Source organism: Amphibalanus amphitrite, unplaced genomic scaffold (assembly GCF_019059575.1).
Source record: "Amphibalanus amphitrite isolate SeventyFive unplaced genomic scaffold, NRLGWU_Aamphi_draft 000790F_arrow, whole genome shotgun sequence".
NCBI lineage: Eukaryota > Metazoa > Arthropoda > Thecostraca > Balanomorpha > Balanidae > Amphibalanus > Amphibalanus amphitrite.
This window is the reverse complement of record NW_024882284.1, coordinates 327,501-343,650: the sequence shown is the minus strand read 5'-3', so window position 1 is coordinate 343,650 and position 16,150 is coordinate 327,501. Positions and strand designations below refer to the sequence as shown.

The following is a 16,150-nucleotide window of genomic DNA, read 5'->3' as shown; positions in this document are numbered from 1 at the left end:
GAACTCTTCTTAGGGAACGGATGCATGGCACTATGGCAGTGTTTTAAGTGAAGCTGTTTTCATTTGCAGCTCGATAGCACAAACCACATATCCCTTGTAGCTTTCGATAATGAATGAGCTAGCGTAGATCGATTAGTGACAGCCGTTTAGTTTAAAGATGGTTTACTACGTGCTGCCCTAGTCATGCATGCCGAGTTGCATCGGATCCATGCGGCTCGCAGGTCCACCGAGCGACTTGCGCTGTTGTGCGGTGACCAGTCACTGATGCCCCCATCCCTACCAGTGACTGGAGATTCACTGATGCCCCACCCCGCCCAGTGACTGGTCAGAGCACGGTACTGCGCGGAGCACCATGGACCGGGACCGCTGGGGTCACGATCAGCCGGAGCCGGCCGGCGCCGGCAGCGACGACAGTGACAGCGAGTATGAGGAGATTACGACCACCACCCGCACCGTCAAGAAGACCACCTACAACCCCAAGCCGCTGGTGGAGGCGCTGCGCTCCAAGGTGACGCTCGCTCGGGTCTGCCGGCGAGCTGTGCCGGTCCATCGAACTGACCGCCCGCGGCCGGACGGCCCTCCGCGGCTGTCATCTGCTGTCATCTGCCAGCGGTCGTCCGCGACAGCTGCAGACTCTATCTATTCACATCTTTTTGCTACGGCCTTTTCAACTCTGCTAATGCTTCTCTCAGCAAACTTCAGGTGTACCCTCACTGCACTTTTGTCGGCATGCCCTTCCGCCTGCTTTTGATGGGTGTGTTTGCTGTGCTGTGAGATTCTAACCGCTCGAGTCACTCGAGTTGCTACCTGCTCTAACCAGCACCCTCTTCACGTCTCTGGGCTGCGTCAGACGGGCGAGCTCCGTTGTGTTTGTTTCAGGTGTCTATTTCTGGCCGGCCGGCAGGCCAATCCCACAGCATTCGGAAGACCGGCCGCCTTTTTCAGAGCGATGGATTCCACAGATTATGCTTGCGGGCGACTGTTGACATGATGCTGACCAGACTGCCCGGTGGCTCGGTATCCAGGTATGCCGGTGGTGGTTTCCTGCTCCCCTCTCTCTCCCCTTTCCCTCTCTCCGTCAGCCCCTGGCACCCGGCACCGGCTCCACGCCCGTCGGGCCGCCCGTCTGGAACATTTCTGGAATCCGGCCGCGCTGACGGCGACTAGTGTGGCCCGAGCTGTGGCGGCGGCGGAGCCCTCCTCCTAACAGTGTCCTGAGCGGCTCCGAGCGCCGTAGTGACCTGACCTGACCTGACCTGATCTCACGGACCGGGGTGTGCTGTGATTGTTAACTCGCCACACTCGCGCCCGAGATGGGCAAGACGTCCAACATGTACAGTGCGCGAGTGTCCTCTCAGAGCCGGAGCTCCATCAGCTCGACGACAGTGCACCATGGCACGACGTCAGCGTTCCCGAGTGCTGAGCCCTCCGACCTGGAGAGCTTCTTCAGCTCCACGGTCAGACCCCTCACACTCCCCCTCCCCGGCGGCGGAAAGGTCACTGCTGTACTTCACTGATGCATGGACTGTGCTTTTGCGGTTATTGTTGTGTCACTGGAATGTCAATGATCAATGTCATCAATGTCAATGATTAATTTACTGCTGTAAAATGTTAACTGTTTTATGAGTCAGTACTGATATTCTGTTCCGAATTTATAGTAGGACGCCTCTTGCATTTTTGGTCAATGGCAAACGCTCACAGTTTATTTTGATCCGTGGCGAATAGTTGATTTCAATATCCACCGGAAATGTGTTTAGTATCTGACATATTTGTTGAGACCTGATCACCTGAGTCCCGTGATACGGCCCCTTCACATTAGATCAGCTTAGGTAAGATTTAGATCGCTACATAAGCCCAGTAGTACGTAAAAGAAAAAGTTTTCCTAAACTCACTCCATTCTAAGTAATGTTTGTGCAGACAAAGCTGACCATTAACTAATGTATTCCGTATATTTTACCTTGCTTGGACCATATAAATGTGTTGGATTGGAACACAACTGTCCGCTTATCTTTCTGTTTGTCTGTCTGTGTGTCTGTCTCAGCACAGTTTTCCCCGAATACGGCTCTCAGGCCTCAGTTGCTCTTTCGATATGATGCCGGTCAATAATAATGTAAGCTAGTGAATGTATCCCTGTCAAGTGTCTGACTCGACACTACCGTCCGTTCCGTGGCGATGCAGGAGATGGGGGCCAACAAGAAGCTGTTTGGCAAGGACCTCAGCGAGTATGACAACATGGACATGGACGACATGTTGGACCAGCTGACCGCAGAGGAGATAGAGCTGCTCACCAGGGACGTGGATCCCGACGTGAGTAGTTCCCGGTGTGGTCTGGAGAGGGGTGCTGGGTGTGAGCGGTTTGGTGGAGCGGGAGTCTGGTCGGGGGGGGGGGAGGGCTCTACTGAGCAGTGAGCAGTCCCAGAGCGAGGTGAGAACTGTCTTAGAATGCCATTTTAGGGGTGAGCTCGGTTGAAATCTGGACTCTTATCGCAACTAAAATTTATCGGTGTCGGTCTCTGAAGTCTCGGAATTGGTCTCTTTCAATGACCCATTCCTCTCTCTCTCTCTCTCTCTCTCTCTCTCTCTCTCTCTCTCTCTCTCTCTCTCCTCTCTCTCTCTCTCTCTCTCTCTCTCTCTCTCTCTCTCTCTCTCTCTCTCTCTCTCTCTCTCTGAAACAGTCTGAGCATCTTTCGCGGGCAATACATTTAGTCGTAAATATCCCCGATTGCTTATATGCAAGAGATCGGAGAGCGTTTCTTCTGCCATGATTGTGCACACTGGTGTCAAATCAAGTCCCAAATAAGTCCTCCGGAGCCCGCACTAGCCGTACCGGAACGAGCGGTTATGGTGTGTACCAACTGTTTACTCCTATCGATAGCGTAAAGTTTATGGAGGCGCTCACTAGCGTGACAAGTGCATCGACCACATCATCATGCTGTTGCACAAACTCGTAAGATTATCTAATAGCTGTGTATGCTGGGTTTAAGTAATCATAGCAAACGTCATCTGGAACATTTAACAACACGGTGTGCTGTGGGAAAGAGGAGAGAGAGAGAGAGAGAGAGAGAGAGAGAGAGAGAGAGAGAGAGAGAGAGAGAGAGAGAGAGAGAGAGAGAGAGAGAGAGAGAGAGAGAGAGAGAGAGAGAGAGAGAAAAAAAGAGAGAGAGAGAAGAGAGAGAGAGAGAGAGAGGGAGAGAGAGAGGGAGACAGAGATCCCGAGTAAGAGGTAGAGGGCAACTGTTGCACACTTCCGATATTTTGATTGATCGATGACCTTGCAAATCGAAAAGAATATCCCAATGCTCCGTTCTCCAAAGATAAATGTCCATCACTGCGCCTTGGCCTGCGCGAGTCCATCTCGGTTTGTTCAATAGCTTATGGACTAGCGGATGACATCACAGGGCAATGGACGGAAAGATCCATCTCCATAACATTGCTACGATTGATGAAATTAAAGGACACACCAGCCCGATGGTCGGGCCCGCAGCTGCACCTATCCCACAGCTAGACCTGCAGTTAATGCGGGCTCGCCTTTATTGACAGACCTCCAGCGTTTCAAACATGATGCGTCACAACAGAGTTCTATCACCAGACAGAAAAGAGATCATGTATTTACATACGACCCAGATATGCTGCAAATCTGTCAAATAACTTCGTTTGAAAACGATAATGGATCGATCTAGAATGAACTTTTGATTAAATGATAAGGATTTCATAACTTATTTCATTCCTGGGAAGATGACTTCGCGTACTTTCTTAAAAGCTTGTTGTCAATGAGTCATGTAAAAAAGTCGTCGGCTTAACCCGCGCCGGCTTAACCCGGGGGGGGGGGGCATTTTGCCCCCCCTGGGGTTTTTCTTAAATAGCGAGAAAACGGCCGCCAAATTTTGGATACCTTCCCTGAAACATCAATTTGACACCTTCACACAAAATTTCAAGTCACAGGTCACCTTGGGTCAGGAGTTATTGAGGTCAAACTGAGGTCATGTTCGAGTAAAAATGGGCAAAAAACATGACATCTTGAAACGCTAACCAAATCTAAGTTAACAAGCAATTTTAACGTTCTTTACGTGGTTATGTAGAGAAAAGACGGCGCTACAAAACAGTTATCTCGGATTTTCAAAATTTTGGGATTTTGACCCCCAAAAATAAAAGAAAATTGATTTTTTTGGAAAAACACAAAAAAATTCCGAAAATTTTTCGAATTTCGAAAAAACCGGAATATATGTGATAGTCCCTGCGCTCTTCCATATACATACCAAATTTTAGATCGATACCTCCTTTTTTGGCCAAGTTATAGCGAAAAACGGTTCAAAATTGATGACGTCAAATTTTTGAACTCAATTTTTTAGCGATTCTAGACCACGTAGCGCAAAACAAAGACCACCATTGAACTCCCCGTGATGAGCTGCATCGAATCGATACCCATTTTATTCAAAAATATCAACTTTGAAATTTGACCTAATTTGACCTGACCTTGACCTGACCTTGACCTGACCTTCACCAAAAACATAATCTCAACTGACCCCAAGGGCTGCCTGTCCCACATAATCGCATTTGGCATATGAAATGGACCATAAAACATGCATCACATGATATTTTTAATTTGTGACCCGCAGTGACCTGACCTCTGTGACCTGACCTGGTATCAGTGACCGTAAATAGCAAAATATGTGTTTGACGAACATTTCCTCATCGATGATTTTCAATGAAATGCATTTTACTCGATTTTACAACGCATTTCTTGAAATGCCTGTAAACGGTAAAAAATCGACCTTTGACCTGACCTGTGACGTCATCTGTTAGACCGAGGTCAATGAAAGTAGGTCACAAGGTAGTTCGCCGTTGGGGCTATCCAACGCCGTTTGCCGCTTGTCGCTATGTTGCGTGGTTCTCGAGATCTTAGGGGGGGGGGCAAAATGCCCCCCCCATCAGACCGCGTTGCTCGGCAGACCCCATCAGGGCGCGGGTTAACCCGCGAGTTGCTGGGGGGGGGGCGTTAAACGCCCCCACTTTTTTCGCCGGGCCATAGCATAAAAACGGCGCGCCGCAGGCGCGCCAAATTTTGGGTACCTGTAGGACATTGATTGAAGTTTATTGTGACAAAGTTTCAAAAAAATCGGTCGGAAAATTTTTGAGATATCGAGGTTTTAGTGACGTCATGATTTCGGAGTTTTCGACCAAAAACGGCATATGTTCAAAAAATCATATAAAATCACAGAATAGACATACAGACATGCCGTAAACGCCATTAGACTGCCAATACCATGATCAATCAAATGGCTATCTTCGATTATTGATTATCGTTCCGCATTTTCCAAAATCTTGAACTGAATCTTGGCAATTTCTCGTGACTACTTCACGACCATGATACATGAATTTCTTAAATTGAAGTTTTTGAGCCAAACACGTACACATATGATAAAATGAATGTCACCATCGTGTTCTACGCCCCAAATTACCTATAAAACATGTGTCACAGGCTGCGAATATCAGTTTTGATTTTCGGGGATATGTGCCTGCCCGGTTGACCTGACCTTGACCCTGACCTATGCTTGACTGACCTTTATATGGAGCTGACACTCTTGTAGGCCTTATAGGGTGGATTGTGCACCGTTTTGACAGAGTTTATGGCGAGAGGCGCCCATTGTGAAGTCCTGAAGTCCATGCTACTGAAAGCCCGATTTCAGGTGTTTGACCTGACCTTGACCCGACCTGTGACCTCAAAATTCAACTTTAAAGTACTCATCTGAAGCGTCTCGTCGCGCTCTTTCGTTTGCTGCCTCGCGCGTTTCGCTGCGCCTATTGGTTCTCGAGTTATCGGCTGGGGGCGTTTAACGCCCCCCCCCCCCAGCAAACGGTGGGTGGCGAAATACCCCAGCAACTGCCGGGTTAAAAGCCAAAAATGCTTTTATGTACATGACTTGGATTGGCCACTTTCAATCTTGGTAGTAAGAACATAGAAACGGAGGCGGAAAGTAGTTCATTGGCTTATACAATATACATACTTGGTTTGGTTTAATCATCGTATCGGTACCTAAGCAATGGAAAATTTATCAATACTCATAAAACCAGTAAAACGCCTTTTGGGCGAAGAACGAGCGAGCGAGATAGTGAGCCCTTGCACGTGCGGAAGGGCGAGAGGGTGCTTCCAACGGGCTTGCGCAAAGCACCCTTCTAACTGGTCGCTAGCGGTGTGCCAAATTTGAACGCAATCGGCCCAGCCGTTCCTGAGATCTGGAAGCGGCATTCTGCACGTGCGCACGTGCAAACGGGGTCCAAAATGACTTTTGCACGGCACCCTACTGACTGGTCCCCAACCGTGTACCAAATTTGAGCGCAATCGGCCCAGCCGTTCTCGAGATCTGGAAACGCCCCCTGCACGTGCGCACGTGCAGTAGCACCCTAACCGCAACACATGGGAATGCATTGCCTGGTGGGTGCCTGCCTGTATGCCAAGTTTCAGCGAAATCGCCCCATTAATTACCGAGTTACTGAAATGGGAACAAATTTGGCACCTCTTATTGTTGTATTTTGCACGTGCACTGGGGGTGACCCACATGCATCGAAAGTATCCTATTTTGGATAGAAGGCATGCTGCTACCCTACAAAAATTACCGCAAGTCAATCGCCCAAGCGGCTGCTGAGATATGAGCCTCTCAAAATCACTATTTTTGCAAAACAGCTTGAACACCCTTGACTTTTCACGTGGCACGTGCCACGACGGTCACTGAGATGTATCAAAAGTAGTCAATTACGGGGTAGAAGGGATGGGGCTACCCAACAAAAAAGACCGCAGACCAATCGGTCCAGCGGTTGCTGAGATATAAGCCTCTCAAAAGCGTTACAGGCCGGGCCGGGCCGGGCCGGGCCGGGCCGCTCATACTGAGATTTTCCCGTTATATTGAAAAGACTCACTTCGCTCGCTGCGCTCGCTCGCTCGTAATGAGCATAAATGTCAATCTAAGGCAATTCAGCTATCATTTAGTACCTAACTAAGAGCAAGCAACTTCCTGGATATGTCCAGGAAGTCCGATAGTCCGCAAGGAAGCTCATCCGTCAGAACACTCAGCTATTCCAAGAAAAACAACGTCATCGATTCTTATTTGTGGGCTAGTCAAATCCCATTACCATTAATATCCAATTCTAAAGCTGACTTCGCGATAAGTGGCTTGACTGCTAAATGGAAAATCTGCGCTCTTGTTGATGTTTAATGCCTCGGGAAATTAAATATCATTGAAGTTGATGATCTAGCCGAGCAATAAGTTCTATCAATGACAGTGGCGCAGCCAGGGGGGGGGGTCAGAGGGTCAGCTGACCCCCCCGAAATTTCTGTCAGGGGCCCGCTCGAGAGAGTGAGAGAGAGAGAGAGAGAGAGAGAGAGAGAGAGAGAGAGAGAGAGAGAGAGAGAGAGAGAGAGAGAGAGAGAGAGAGAGAGAGGAGAGGAGAGAGAGAGGTCCTAATCTAATCGGACGAGCCCGCTTCGAGAAATGCCCACTGCGACACCTTGTTGTTGTTGTTTTCCCTCCGCTTCTAATGAAGTGTAGCCTGTCGGCTCTGGGCGCCTCTGGCGGCCGCCGCCAGGGCCGCCACCACGGCGGTCTCCCGGACTCCTCCGGTTCCGGGTGGATGGTGTAGCACGTCCTTGATCTCGTCCCCATCAGGGCGGGGCAGCGGAGGAGGACATGGTCCGGCCTGTCCGGCTCCTCCCGGCACAGGGGGCACCAGGACTCTCTGCAGTCATCTCTGTTGCACCCCTGGCATCCGCCTGGGATCGGAGACGGGGAGCGACCGATTCTGTGCAGGTAGGACCGGGCACCAGACCAGTGTCCGGCCCTCAGCTGGTGGACATCCACCGCGCTGGACCGCTCCAAGCCGGTAACTCGGGGCGGTAGGCGGTCGCCCATCACGGACCGGAACCACCCGGCTGGCCAGTTCTTGATAGTAGCCTCTCTGGCGGCTCTGGCTACTGCTCGGCAGATGGTCCTGGAGTCGACGGGGATGTCCTCCTGTGGTAGCTCCGCCGCTTCCTTTGCTATGGCGTCTGCCCGCTCGTTGCCTTCGATCCCGCAGTGGGAAGGCACCCACTGAGCGTGAATCGGGCGGTGACCCTCCCGGGACAGCCGCGAGAACGCCCGCCAGATCCTGACGCCTAGCGGTGACGTCTGCGCGGTAGGCCCCGCCCGGAGGGTAGCCAGGGAGGCCATACTGTCCGTGCAGATCACGATGGGGATGTCGCGGTCTCGTGGATTGTCGAGCAGGTGCTCAAGCCCGGACGCCAGGGCGAGCATCTCTGCTCGGTAGCTGGAGCAGTGTCGTCCGGCCGGTGTCTTCAGGTCTTCCTCCTCCCCGTCCGACCAGATGACCACAGCTCCAGAGCTCCGTCCTTGACGCCACCCTCCACGGAGCCGTCTGTCCACAACCAGGTTGCTCTCTGTGGTAGAGCGGCAAGATGACGGGTGGCAGCCCGTATCTTCTCTCCTTCTGTCGCACCGGTTCGTAGTGGCCCCACGTCCAGGCAGAAGGTGACGTTTCCTCCGCGCTCCCACGGCGGGATGCGAGGAGGCAGCACCGGCTCGATCGGTGCGGTGACCTCCACCTCAGCCAGCATCTGGCGGCCCAGCGTTCGCCACCCCCGCACAGAAGACAGCCGCGAGGGCGCCGAGGCCTCAGCTGTCCTGCGCAGGGGGTCGGTCGGCGGTAACGCCAGGGCACGACCAATAGCCGAGCGGCGAGGACTTTCTTCCGCTCCTCCATGGGGGCCAGCCTCGCCTCCGCCATCACGCGTGTGTCGGCGTGGAGCGGGGGCATCCGGTGACGATCCGCGCGGCCGCCCTCATCTCGCGCTCAATGAGCTCGGCGTGAGATGGCGCGGTTGCGGGCAGCCATGCAGCGGCAGCGTGCTCCAGAGCCCCCCGAAATATCCGTTGGCGACTGTTCTTAGAGCCTGTTCGTCCAGCCCCCAGCTGCGGCCGGCTAGGCGTCTCAGGTGGGCGACGCGGGGGCGGACTCGTCTTCTCAGACGGCGGCAGTGTGCTCCGAACTGGAGTCGGCGGTCGAACTCGATGCCGAGGAGCACCAGTGAGTCGCCCGCCCGCACCGTCTTCCCTGACACCTTGATGGTGCACCCGACGGCGTCCTTGGCGTTCTGCGACAGTACTAGCAGCTGGGTTTTCTCTCCGGCCACAACATCTTGTTTCGGTGTGCCCAGGCGGCTAGAGCATCAGCCGCTGTCTGGGCGCGTTGTATCGCCGTCTCCAGAGTGTTGCCGGAGCTGAGCACAGCAGTATCGTCAGCGTATATGTACGGTGAGATGCCAGGTGCGCGGAGGGCCTCGGCTAGTCCTGCCGCCCATAACAAAAACAACTGGGGGGACAGGACGCTTCCCTGAGGGAGGCCCGCGCGGAAGATCCGCTCCTTGGAGAGCGCACCCTGTACCTCAACCCGCACTCGACGGTCTCGTAGCCAGCTCCACACCCAGCGAACCAGGCACAGAGGGAGGCCCAGCTCGAGGAGGCGCAGCTTCAGAAGTTTGTGGTCTACCACGTCGTACGCTCGGCTGAAGTCGTACGCGGTGAGGAGGTACTTCTGGGCTGTGCTGCCGTCCGGTCGCTCAGCACGCCTGTCATACTTGGGCCGCTGCCATCCGTCTTGGACGTTCTGGACGAGCCGGCCAATGCTATCTTCTGCAGACCGCTTGGCTCTGAAGCCCACCTGTTCGTCAGGGACAAGGCCGCGACTCTCCGCCACGAACGCAAGCCGAGCTAGTATCAGTCGCTCGGCGAGCTTGGAGACGCTGCTTGTGAGCGCGATCGGGCGGTAACTCGTCAGCAGACGCTTGTCCTTGGAGGCCTTGGGGATCGGAATCACGGTGGCCGCGCGCCACTCCCGGGGGACCTCCCCGACTCTCCACGAGAGGTTAATCACGCGGAGGAGGGCTCTGCGCGCCACCGGACCGAGATGCTTGATCATCTCGTTGGTGATCCCGTCTGGTCCTGGTGACTTCTTCAGTTGGAGAAGTTGGATTTCTCTGGTCAGCTCCTCCTCGGAGAATGGCGAGCAGCACCCGGTGTGGTCGCCGTCACAGTCGGCGCAGCGACGCGGTCTGAGATCCGACAGTCGTCGTCGCGCAGCTCGGTCGATCTTCGGCGCCCTCACCTGGCGGGAGACATGGGCGTACTGGGCGGCGAACGCATTGGCCTTCTCCTCGGCTGTTACGAGTAACCGGTCTCCGATCCGCATCGCCTCGCCCTCTCGGTGGTCGTCGTCCACGGCACCCTCCCACTTCTTCAGGAGCCGGGAGACTCGGCCACGCTGGTAGGTCGGTTCAGCTCGGTGGTAACGAAGTCCCGGAATTGCTCCCTGGTAACTCGCTTCTCCACCTGGTTGGCCCGGCGCTTAGCCTCAATCCAGCGGGTTCTCGATTGGGGGTCTCCCGACTTCACGTTGTCTCTGGCTGCCCGGCGTTCCTGAATCGCCAGCTGGAGATGGGTGGAGTGCCCACGGTTTGGCGTCTCTCCTAGCTCCCCGGGGGATGAATTCCTTCGCGGCGTCCTGGACTGCTGCGGTGAATCGGGTGGCCAGAAGTTGAACCGTGGCCTGTGGGGGGGCCGGAACGGAGAGGGCTGCCTCGCACGACTTCCCGAACTCGACCCAGTCGGCTTTGTGGTGGGCCCACCGCGTTTTCCTCTTCCTTCGCGGGGGATCCGCCCCACGGAGTTCGACCACCATAGGGAGGTGGTCACTCCCGAGGTCGGAGCCCCGCGTCCAGTGGTCCTGGCAGCTAGTTCGAAACCGCAGGCGGCGAGGTCGGGGGCCGTCTGACTCCCGGTCCGGTAACTGATGAAGGTCGGGGCGCCGCTATTGAGGGGCCTCCACCCGATGTCCTCCATCCAGTCGGCCAGGCGTTCCCCAACGGAATCAGCCTCGTCGCAGCTGTCGTCCCAGGAAGGGTGGTGTCCGTTTACATCGCCGACCAGGAGCACTCGGGGGCCATCAGGGAGGCAGTGCGGGTCGAAGTGGTCCTGTCGATCGTCTCCCGTCGCCCGGATGGGCGGTCTGTATATGTTGATGACGTCGAGGGGGGTTTGGCCGAGGACCCGAACGCCACATATCTCGGTCGTGTCGTCCGTGTTCGCCAGGAACGGGCCCTCCAGGACGGTGAAGTGTAGGCCTGCCGCACGTACATGCATACGTCTCCGCCCTTCACCGCCGCGCCTGCTGTACGGCCTCGCGCACGGCGCACTACTACCGGGGGTTGATAGCCGGCCAGCCTCGGAGCCACCTCGGGAAGCTGCGCCTCTTGTATCGCCACAATGTCCGCTCTGACAGTCGTGAGCCAGCGCTGGAGCTCCGCTTGCTTGGTGCGGAGCCCCTCCGCATTCCATGAGACGATTCTCACGTGGCTTCTCCGGTTCCTGTTGCGGTGGTAGCGACGGTTCTTGAGGCGACGGTTGTGGTGGTCCGGGCGCCGGGCCGATCCCCCCGGAGCGGCGCCCCCCTCCCGCCGGCGCTAGCGGGAGGGGGCGCGGCCTGGGGTCTAATCATTTAGCGGGCCGGGGCCGCGGCGTGCGACGCCGCGGCTCCCAGGCCCGCTGCGGTAGCTGGAGAGTAGCTTCCGGTAGGAGGAGATCCGGGAGAGCAGCCGGCGACGGCGGGCACCACCCCCAGCTGCGCCCCGGAGAGGGCACGTGACTTCGTTTGGCTCCCCGGAACCGGAGTCGGCCGGCGCCGGGGCAGACCCGAGGCGAGCCCCAGGTCCACACCCCCCACCACTTGAAGGCGAAGTCTCCAGGGGGCCACTGCGACACCTCGGGTGAGGGGTCGGCCTGGGGCCCCAGGTGGACAGGGCCCGGGCCCCCAGGAGAACGGGCCCGGCCCCCTGGGTGGATGGGACCCGGGCCCCCTGTAGATGGGTCCGGGCCCCCGGGTGGATAGGGCCCGGGCCCCCCGGCGGATGGGCCCCGGTGGATGGATCCGAGCCACCGGGAGAACGGGCCCCGGGTGGACGGGGCCCGGACCCCCCGGGTCCCGCGAGAACGGGTCCAGGCCCCTCGGGTGGATGGGGCCCGAGGCTCCGGGAGAGCGGGCCCGGGCCCCCTGGGTGGAGGGGGCCCGGGCCCCCGGCTGGATGGGGCCCGGGCCCCCGGGAGAACAGCCCTGAGCCCCGGGTGGACGGGGCCGTACCCCCGGTTGGATGGGGCCCGGGCCCCGGGAGAACGGGCCCGGGCCCCCTGGGTGGATAGGGCACGGGCCCCTGGGTGGATAGGGCACAGGCCCCCGGGTGGATGGGGCCGGGCCCCGGGAGAACGGGCCCGGGCCCCTTAGGTGGATGGGGCACGGCCCCCCGGGTAGATGGGGCCAGGGCCCCCCGATGGATGGGTCCGGGCCCCCGGGAGTACGGACCCCAGGCCCCGGGTGGACGGGGCCCGGGCCCCCGGCTGGATGGGGCCCGGGCCCCCTGGTGGGCGGGCCCCGGAGCCCCGGGTGGACGAGGCCCGGAGCCCAGTGAACGTGGCCCGGGCCCCCGTATGGATAGGGCTTGGTCCCCCATGTGGATAGGGCCCGAGCCCCCGGGTGAATGGGGCCCGCTAGGGTGACCCGCTTGCTTCGCAACGCGAATAAGGGGCATTTTCGATCGGTGGGCGTTTGGTTGGTCTTGTGTCTGTGGGTTATGTATCCATTACGGTCGATTGCCTTTTGACGGCTAAGCATTTGGTTTTGGGAAAAAATATCCATCGCATCGAGGTGCTCGTGTCTGATAATAACCATGCGTTCTACTATAGAACATGCCAAGTGTATTTCATGACATAGGTTGGCGTAGGTTATTGAAGAGTGAAAGCCATCGATGAATTACTATGTAGAGGTTTGAAACATTTATATTCTTAAGAATATTGTTGCTCGTCATGCAAAAGCGATGATTGGACCTTGGTCACAATTGAATGCTCTTCCAATCTATGCCCATTTCAATTGTCAAACATACCAGGTTATGTAGCAAAACCCCTGTAATGAAGTAAGTCATAAGCAAATGCTATTTTCTCCAGCAATTTGTTCCACCTTGTTTTTGATCAATTAGCTTTTCACAATTTTCCCATGAGAGGCGGTAGGTACATTTCTCTTGCCAACAAGCGTTGTTTGAACCCGCTCCGTCTGACAGTCACCCAAAAATAGCATTAAGTCCAAAATCCGTCCAAAACGTCAATTTTTCAAGCATAAGTGCCCTCACGGGTGCACGTGGCGCGTGCCATCCCTGCACCGCACACCATTCGATAGCCCGTTCGATTCTCATGCACGATACTGTGTTCCTCGTGCCGATCGGACCCACGGTTACCGAGATACTGCACGGGGACCGGACCCGTGTCGGGCAAGTTGAGCCATTGTCGCCAATTTTTGCAAGCCGATTTATGCATGTAAAGTCTATGACGCGAATTTGCACTTTTTGAGCACGCGCCATGTGCTCACCACCGGCCCGATCGAGCTGTGACTCTTCACAGGCACGTTACCCAATCCATCCTTGTTCTATAAGTTGCGCGAATTTCAGCGCACTATGGAAGTTACGTCGCGATCAGCCGCTTTTTTACGCGAGTTCTTCGCGAAAAAAAAACCTTAGGGGGTTGCATCAACCCCTCCCCCCTGTGCCGGCGAGGGTTAAAACTTCTTACGAGCGAATTCACGTAATGAAGAAGAATAAAAGCACAATCTACTACAGCAGCCAATAGATGACTTAGGACAGGCACATGGGACTACTTTAAATCTTGTGCGACAGAAGCAGGCAACAGTTCCGATTGCATATAATATGCTATGCATATTGCGGAATTGGGGCTCATATCGGACTCGAAAGATACGAAGTCATACGTCATAGTAACATATTTCTGTCGTGGTCAATTTGCGTAAAAAGTGAAGACCGGGTGATTACCGAGCTACTGTTCTATGCAAATTTTCTGATTCAAACTCGCTCAGGGTTATCGTGCAGGTAAAGCCCAGCAGAATGCGTATGAAATATGGAGAGATTCTGAAAAATGGGTGGGGGCCCGCACACTAGGGGGCCCGCTTTGGAAGCGATGACCCCCCCGAAACGAAATCCTGGCTGCGCCACTGATCAATGATCTTCTCAATCAATATCAATAATCTAATAGTGCATGCCAATCTAGAGGATTTTCAGCTGTGGCATTGTTGTGCTGAGAAGTGGTGAGCCATAAAAAAGAGTCTGCCCCTATATATCGAGGATCGTGGCTCTGTGCCTCGGAAATCAGGTCGGCTGAGCGGTAAAGATGGGACGGGGAGCCGATTGTTGCGCGTCTGATGCTGGCGGGCGCGGCTCCGTCTGATGAGACAGCGCTCTGTTGACCGTCGCCGGCGGCAGCCGAGGCCAGTTTTACCCGGGGATGTTATTGCTGGCAAGGGAACAGCATCAAATATATACCCACCTCGACCCGACCGGCCATAGGAGCACGACACTGCGGTCAGATACACATAGGTACGGCAGCGTGCGAGGGCACTGAACTCAGATTTACCTCAAGAGCAGAGCAGTGTTCTGAACTCAGATACACCCCTGGTAACCGCTATAAGCCGACAAAGCCACGCCTCCGTCAGAAAGCCCGTCAGAAAGCCAAACTGCCACCGGCAATAGACTGACAGTTCTAGTCGGAACACCTCTGTACTCACATGACACGCGGAGATGACAACACAGAAGAGCGTCTAGATTCGGCCCATTTAGTGTCAAAATGGCAGTTGATTGAAAAGTAGCCCATTACAAATTGAGCAGCAAGCCGACCGTTTGATGGACAAATGTTGAAGATCGTGACACCTGTCCATGGTGATAGACAAGCAATAGATTGGCCCCCATAGTTGATACAGCAGTTTGCTCTGATGTTTTAAATTTGTTTTATTAGTACCTAATTATGTTTTGACGTGATTGGCTGATCAGTATGGATACTGAAGTAACGTTTGTTGATTCTATGCTGCGTGATTTGGTTGTTGTTGCTATAACATTGTAAATAAGAGTTTAAAGTGTAAATGTTTGGCAGTGGTTTATTTGACACACTGGTAGGTAAAAGGTGCGGCAGCGCGCAGAATACAGCTAAAACGTTTAAGCGGACAGAGATCAAACAGCGCCATAGAGATGCCTGGACGCCTTTACTGGTGTTAGGTTAGCGCACGTGGCCGATCAAACGGCTTCACAGTCTATACTAAAAATAAGCCAGCAACGGTGTTCCGTAGTTTTCTCAGGTGATTCTATCAGCTATCAGTGTTATCAGTCTCCTTAATCAGCCGTATGTACGGCAGCTTAATATCTAACGTCCACGTGCTCTTCTATGAGTATATCGCTTCACTGAGAGGCCGATGGACAAGAACATAGGCGTTATGTTCTGAGAGGCACTGAAATTCATATTTTTGCTTTATTATTTTTCAAAGCGTACGCTCCTTGTTGGGTAGCCGACCACACGAGTCACATTAAGGACTGATTAAGTCATCATACGAGTTAATAATGCTAAATTCCATAAATCCAAGAAAAGGTAAAATGACAAAAATAATAACAATAAGATCGTCCAAGAGAGGGTGAAAAGACCAAGATCCTTGCATCAATAAAGGCATGGTGCAATTTGTTGGTTGCAATAGCCTATTTAATTCTTAGCCCATTTGTGACTTGCTAGCTTCATAAATATGGTACTGGTTATTGATCCCGTTACGCTCCGGATATATTACGCTATACGTTATAAGGCAATTGACGGATGATGGGCGAGATTATTATACGGCTAAGCTTACACTCTTCTAAAAAATCAGAAGTGCCCAATCCAACATAGGTGTGTCGTACTGTACAAAGAAAATGTCATGAATTTACCAGTACAGCAGAATAGCATTCGAGTATAGCATTTTTAACATCTACGAAGGTCATTTTTTATTTGCAGATTGCATTAACCTTTTCAACCTATCCCATTCTAGATTTGTGTGATAAACGAGAGGCACAACTTTCTTGCTGAAAATATACACCTACCTACCGAATAATTACCACCTGTTAAAAGATTATGTGGCGAAGTTTTCAGTCGGCCGTTTTTCAGTCTTCTTAGCGCATCAGAGCCAGAACGAGGAAGGATCCAAAGTGATGATGAGTGTGACATTACCAAATTTTATCCAGTCATTGCTCTTGAGTGCA

The 16,150-nt window shown here is 54.1% G+C and overlaps 1 protein-coding gene across 4 annotated transcripts in view; it reads left to right on the top strand.

Moving 5' to 3' along the window:
* The first annotated feature begins 313 nt into the window (after positions 1 to 313).
* LOC122366200 (tropomodulin-like) overlaps positions 314 to 16,150 on the top strand; it is a 31,110-nt gene continuing 15,273 nt past the window's right edge. For 2 of the 4 annotated variants that reach the window (XM_043338175.1, XM_043338174.1), the window contains exons 1-2: positions 315 to 508; positions 2,179 to 2,307. In XM_043338175.1, coding sequence (XP_043194110.1) covers positions 353 to 508; positions 2,179 to 2,307 — 285 coding nt within the window. In that variant the 5' untranslated portion in view covers positions 315 to 352. Of the gene's footprint in view, positions 509 to 1,170; positions 1,458 to 2,178; positions 2,308 to 16,150 lie in introns of those variants that run through there. The other 2 variants (XM_043338172.1, XM_043338173.1) reach the window with 2 other exon arrangements.